The following is a 7,500-nucleotide window of genomic DNA, read 5'->3' on the forward strand; positions in this document are numbered from 1 at the left end:
TGCTGGTGTCGTACCATCAGAGGAGAGGGTTCCTGTGCAAGGACACTGGGTCATTATGCAGGTCGAGTTAACATTAACAAGATACTACAAGCTCTGTCACAACAAAGGGAAGATGAGTAATGGGAAGTATATTAACATCTAAATTAAATCTTCAATGACCTATTTTGAATCGTTGATTATATACGAAGGTAGATGAGGATAGGACGAGACTGAGAGAGAGGTAGAGAGAGAGAGAGAGAGAGAGAGAGAGAGAGAGAGAGAGAGAGAGAGAGAGAGAGAGAGAGAGAGAGAGAGAGAGAGGTATGTATAAACCAATATATACATATGCAAATGCTTGTGCATGTACGATGAACTACATTATGAATGGAAGACTGATCGCGCACTTCCTCCTGAAATGAGACTTACCGACCAATGCTCAATTACCAACAGCTTGGCCAATGCTCAATGAACAAACCAGCAAGACATACACCCACATCTATCGTAAGGTTCTCCTGAGATACTAATCAGGTTCCATATACCTGCAGCAGCTCTTGTCTTATTTGTGATTCAGTACTCGTCACTGCCAGCTGGGGCGAGCGTCCTTTTCCCCGAAGCATGTTATAATAAGATAATATTGAATGATTATTGAAGAATATTCAACGAGGTGGCTTTCCCTCCCTCAACATTCACACCATGTCTAGCACGGTGTGTTCTGTACCCCTCGAACCCCAACCCTTTCCATATTCAAAGACTTGAAATCGAGTCCTTGCCTTCAATAGCCCCCTCTCCGCCCTCTCCCCTACAGTGGGGGAGGGGTGGGGGTCACCCGTGGAAGCCATAGGTGATCGGAAGAATTAAAAATAATCTCATACTGGAGTCCCAATGGAGGCCGCGGAGAGAGACCCTCTTGGCGCTGACGAAGGGGATCAAAGGCCAGTCCACGAGCTCGCGAAGTAGGGCTACGAAGGGGGTTCCTCTGTCCCGTTCTTTGATGTGCAATTGTCATTACGTATTGAAAAAAAAAATCTGGAAAAAAATTATTGTTAAAAAACCTACCACCACGGTTGCCATGTGTACAGAACGTGACAGCGCTTGTGTACACAACTTACAGTGGGCACACTCCTCGCTGGCACTTCGTAGGTCCAGTGCGTCTTCCTCAATGGCACTGTGCCTCGCATTCATAGGCAACACCAACACTTCTACAGCCTCTTCCATGAGAGTATGAGCGGGATATGTTTGTAATAGCAGAGCGCGGAATCGAGAAGATGGAGGGAGGAAAAAGGAAAGAGGAAAAGAAGACAGATAGATAGATGTGTGTGTATATATATGGTTATGTATATGTATGTGTGTATATATACATACATACACGCACATATACATATATATATATATATATATATATATATATATATATATATATATATATATATATAGAGAGAGAGAGAGAGAGAGAGAGAGAGAGAGAGAGAGAGAGAGAGAGAGAGAGAGAGAGAGAGAGATAGAGAAAGGTAGGGGGAAGAGGAAAAGGGAGGAGAAAAGGGAACGGCAGGAGAGGGCAGAAATGAGAATAGAAGAGAATGGACAAAAGGCATAGAGAAAAGAGGAAAGAGGCTTAACGTATAAACAGACAGAGATATAAACAAAACAAACGCTTCCATAACATGAACAACACCCTTCATGAACAAAACAATAAAATAATCATATCTCCCCCTCACAGAATCACCACCTTCCTTCCAGTAGTTGGAGGAAAGGCTTGGGCGTTCGTCACCACACTCCCAGTTCCCCGGAAATTCCCCTCAGATTCTCCTCGAATTCCCCTCACATCCCAGCAGTCAAGGCGTGGCCGAGAGGGATGCCTTGGTTAGCGAGTCCACTGATAACTTCTTCCTGCTTACTACAGCACATAGCTTTGTCCAGCAGCTGTGCTCCTCTACACCCGGGAGCGACACCCCAGCTTGTGTTCATTAAAGTTTGAAACAGCCACTTAAATCCACTCTATACTTCATGGTCGCCGGGGTGAACGCGGACTAGAATTACACTGACAGCACTGACAACAGACGCCCGCTCTGTCGGATGGTCGGACTTTATATAGCGTGGTACTCCGGAGTTTGAAATCTGAGTAGGGACGCGGCGGGATCTGGGATTTCGCTTCAAAGACAAGGTGCTGAACGTTGGTGGGGGAGGTGGAGGTAGGGGGGAGGTGGAGGTAGGGGGAGGAGGTGGAGAGGGACGTCGGTTAGTCGAACATGGAGAGGGACGTCGGTGACGAGAGGTCGAGCGGTTGATGTCAGTGATTTGAAGTTGGAGATAGACCTCGATGAGTCAAAGAAGGTGAGTCGAAGTTGGAGTTGATGTTATGGAGTCGAAGTCGCAGATGGACGTCGGTGAGTGAAAATCGAAGTCGAAGGAGGACGTTGGTGAGTTGATGTCGGAATGTTGATGTCAGTGAGTCGAAGTCGGAGGTTGACGTCAGAGTCGGTGAGTGAAAGCTGGTGAGTCGAAGTCAGAGGAGGCGCAGAGGGACGTCGGCAAGTGAAAGTCGGTAATGAAAGTCAGAGGCGGAGGCAGCCGACGACGTACCCGAAGTTAACGAATGAATCTATTCTGCCTCACTGTTGGGTTACATCTTTCCGGCCCCGAATATTTATCTGCTTGCACTTGGATGTAAGCTGTATTCAGGACACTTTCTGTGGGTAAATTTGTGGTCACCGGAGCATATAGATAATGTAAGTATACAGGTGGATGTGAGTATACTGATGTACGGTATATGTATATATGTATATATATGTATATATATATATATATATATATATATATATATATATATATATATACATATACATATATATACCATATTATACATATACATGTACATATACGCACGCACGCACACACACACACACACACACACACGCACGCACGCACACACACACACACACACACACACACACACACTCACTCTCTCACTCACACACACACACACACACACACACTCACTCACTCACTCACTCACTCACTCACGCACGCACACACACACACACACACACACACACACACACACACACACACACACACACACACACTCACTCACTCACTCACTCACTCACTCACTCACTCACTCACTCACTCACGCACGCACGCACTCACACACGCACGCACGCACACACACATACTCACGCAATCACGCACGCACATACACACACACGCACGCACGCAAACACGTACACACACACACACACACTTGAATAACCTGTGAATCCTTCCCATAAGGAATCAAAACACCCATACCTCACACCTCACATTTTCCTTATTCACGCAAAATCCACGAGAAATACTCCCTTTTAGCACCAACACATAAAACAGATATCACCATTTTCCTTTAGTCCCCCCCCCCTCACAACGGCTACGAAGCGAGCCTGAAGCGAGACTGAAGTGAGCCTGAAGCGAGACTGAAGTGAGCCTGAAGCGAGACTGAAGTGAGCCTGAAGCGAGACTGAAGTGAGCCTGAAGCGAGACTGAAGTGAGCCTGAAGCGAGACTGAAGTGAGCCTGAAGCGAGACTGAAGTGAGACATGTATACGAGGAATTAGAATCGCGGTCAGGCCAATAAAGTCACACGATATCCCGTCGCTGGAAAAGGTTTTATTCATGGAAACCCTTGAAATCTGCAATAAACATCGAGAAAACCTATGAATATCAAAATTTTCAGAGCAGTAAGTTGGGTTATTTTATTTTGTTCTCGCGTTCTGTTCTTTGTATTTCTTGAGGCTGCTGTGGACGACGTTTTCGGTTTTTATTTTCATGTTTTTTTTTCTCTCTTTTTTGGTATATAGAAATTGTACTGAATTATTCTATTATCTGCCAGTATATTTCATATTATTCATGGGGAAAAAAGCTCAATAAATTTACGACAAAATATGCAAGAAAAATAAAAAATAAACACTTTTGCTACTTAAAAAATATCTAAAGGAAAAACTTTTCACTTTTTTCTTAAACACGATAAAGAATTTCTAAAAAAAATCTGACAAGTTTGAGAATGTGAGGTTTTAGTACAAAGAATAAAAGAAAGTACCAGCCTTCACATCCATTAACGAAAAAAAAAAAAAAAAAATAAGGGTCCCTTTAACGAAAACTCAATTTCCAGTACCTTCGGTCAAAACTACATTTCGACGCACGGTGTTCCATACCGTCTATAAAACGAAACGGTGTCACAACGAACGACGCATTTAGAAATAACAGATAAGTTCCGCGTGTTGTGTATCGGGTAAACAGATGCAACGAAGGAATTGAACGTATGTTGCAGAGGTGGACTGGCCTGTTAAGGGGTAATGTTTCTATTCTTATTTCGATGGCGTTGCAAAGGAATCGCCGCGTTAGAGAGATGAACAGTTGAACATTAGTTTGAGGTAACAATGCTCCGTATATCCGGCTAAGGGCGAGGAGGCCGGATAATGGGGAGGAGGCCGGCTAAGGGCGAGGAGGCGAGGCAGTCTATCGAGAGGGAAAAGATGGGTTTGATTTTAGGTGTTAAGGGTCCTTGTTGGTATTACGAGAGAAGGTGAATATTGTGATGTCTCAAGGGCAATATCGGTTATGTCTAATCATCTCTGTTTGCTTGTCTGTTTGTCTCTGTCTGTCTGTCTATCTGTCTGTCTCTCTCTCTCTTTCTCTCCATACATACATTATATATATATATATATATATATATATATATATATATATATATATATATATATATATATGCGTGTGTGTGTGTGTGTGTGTGTGTGTGTGTGTGTGTGTGTGTGTGTGTGTGTGTGTGTGTGTGTGTGTGTGTGTGTGTGTGTGTGTGTGCGCGTGTGTGCGTGCGTGCGTGCATACATACATACATACATATAAATATATGTATATATATGTATATATATATATATATATATATATATATATATATATTTATATAAATATATATACACACACACACACACGCCATCAAAGCGTATCATAAATCTGCTGCCACGGGCATCCCGCCCACATCTCACGCGCTGCTTACCTCCCCGGCTCCACCTGACGTGTTCATCAAAAGCCACATCCGGGATACAGAGTTCAGGCGTTACCCGGATCGCTTTCGGGCGTGAGGAGGCGTCGGGCTGAGGGATGCGTCTCGAGGGAGGGCGCGGGCGGCTCGTCCATCTACGCTCTACCCGTCACGTGACCCGCATTCTTAGGCTGGGCTGGGTCTTCTTATTTTTTCATTTTTTCATTTATTCTTTGGCTATTTTTTTGTGTTATTCTTGTTTTATGGCGTTTATTTGGTTTCGTTTTTCAGTTTTTTTGTTTTCTTTTTATTCAAATTTTTTTTCTTCTATTATCGGAATTTACGGAATGTACTTTTCTCCTCTTCTTTCTTTTCCCTTTCCTCATTTTTCTTTCTCTTTTCCTTCCTATTTTCCTGAATCGTGTCCTTTTGTGTCTCCTCTCTTCACTTTTATTTTCCTTGTTTTTTCCTCCTCTCTCATCTTTCCTATTCTCACGGTTAAAAATTCCCATCATCTTCACAATTATCTATCATCCCTCCTTTCCTCTCCTTACTTTCCTTTCCTTTCCCTTCCCAATATCCCCTCTTTCCTCTCCTTCCTATCCTCCCTCTTCTCACTTTCCTCCCCTCTTTCGTCCTCACTTTAGACTTCTCCTCCCTCACCCCCCTTACCCCTTCCACTCCCACCCTCCCTCCTCCCACCCTTTATCCCTATATCCCCCCCCTCCCTCTCCCCTTCCTTCCCCCCTACCATCATCCCTTCCCTTACCCCTACCCTCACCCCTCCCCCTTCCCACACCCCTCCCTTCATCCCTTCCCTTATCCCCTACCCTCAACCCTTCCCTTACCCTCTACCCTCATCTCCTCCCACACCCTTACCCCTTCACCCAATCCTCCCCCCTTCCCACACCCCTCCCCCTCACCTCCCCATCATCCCTCCCCTCCCTTTGTGTATGGCCAAATCTCATACGTCACAGCTTGTGATCAAATAACGGGGTACAATGGGTGATGTCTGCAGACTTTACTTGTGTGTCGTGTCTCGCGTTCGGTGTAGAGTTGGATGGGCAGTCAAATAAAAAAAAATAATAATAAAAATAAAAAAAATAAAAAAGCTTTTGTTGATGGATTGCAAAATACGAGGGAAAGTAGACAGCGGGAAAAGGAAATGTTGGGAGTTGGAAAAAAATCTGTGCAAGGTGCTATGTACCATGTATACATAACGTTTTTGTAGATATGATGTTTTTTCTTACATGATGCATACATATAACACACACGCACATGCACACGCACACACACAGTATGACTTTATTCATATCTTTATATCTATATCTATGGTTATATCTATATCTATCTATCTGTATATCTATACACACTTACCTATATACATATATACAAACGTGTGTGTGCATGTATATATATATATATATATATATATATATATATATATATATATATATATATATATATACTGTATATATATGTATGTATGTATATATTGATAGATAAGGAGATAGAGAGATAGAAAGATGGATAGATAGATAGATAGACAGATAGATAGATAGATACATATATAGACACAAATATAGATATAGACATAGATATAGCAGACAAATAAATTAGTTGATAAGTAGACAGATAGATAGATGTAGTTTTATTATACATATGTATGTATGTATGCATGTGTGGACATTATATAAACAAAAGATAAACATAAAGAGAATGGAGAGAAAGGAAAATCGAGGCGGGGAAGAAAGCAAAGAATATGGAATTAAAAAAATAAAAAATAATTAAAAAAACAAGAATATGGAATAAAAAATAATCACAAACCCCAAGAATATGGAATAAAAAATAATCACAAAACCCAAGAATAAGGAGTAAATAACAAAATATCACAAAACTAAAGAATATGGAATAAAAAGTAAAAAAAAAAAAATAATCACAAAACCCAAGAATATTGCATAAAAAAATCACAAAACCCAAAAATATGGAATAAAAAAATAATATAAAAAAACCAAAAATATAGAATAAAGAAAATAAAAAAAATTATCACCCCCCCCCCTTTTCCTTCCAGTGCTGGGTCTCGACGGAGAGAGAAGTCGTGCTGAAGGACATCACCCAAAGGACGTCAGGAGAGTACAAGTGCGAAGTCATCGGCGAACATCCCAAGTTCCGGAAGGACATCAGGAAGTCTCGTCTTACCGTCTACTGTAAGTTTTTGATCCGATTTCGTTAGTCGTTTCGTTAGTGGTGGTGGTGTTAGTGGGTGAGTTAGTGAGTTATTTAGGGTGTCTGTTTGGTTGGTTGGTTTTTTGGTTTGTGGGTGTGGGCGTGGGCGTGTGTGTGTGTGTGTGTGTTTGTGTGTGTGTGTGTGTGTGTGTGTGTGTGTGTGTGTGTGTGTGTGTGTGTGTGTGTGTGTGTGTTTGTGTGTTTGTGTGTGTGTGTGTGTGTGTGTGTGTGTGTGTGTGTGTGTGTGTGTGTGTGTGTGTGTGTGTGTGTGAGTGAGTGAGT

The 7,500-nt window shown here is 42.2% G+C and overlaps 1 protein-coding gene across 1 annotated transcript in view; it reads left to right on the top strand.

The window, feature by feature from the left end:
* The window catches only part of LOC113822226 (uncharacterized), a 195,223-nt gene that overhangs the window by 128,828 nt on the left and 58,895 nt on the right, over nt 1-7,500 (top strand). The window contains exon 3 of the mRNA XM_070137908.1: nt 7,064-7,199. Coding sequence (XP_069994009.1) covers nt 7,064-7,199 — 136 coding nt within the window. The remainder of the gene's footprint in view (nt 1-7,063; nt 7,200-7,500) is intronic.

Source organism: Penaeus vannamei, chromosome 23, assembly GCF_042767895.1.
Source record: "Penaeus vannamei isolate JL-2024 chromosome 23, ASM4276789v1, whole genome shotgun sequence".
NCBI lineage: Eukaryota > Metazoa > Arthropoda > Malacostraca > Decapoda > Penaeidae > Penaeus > Penaeus vannamei.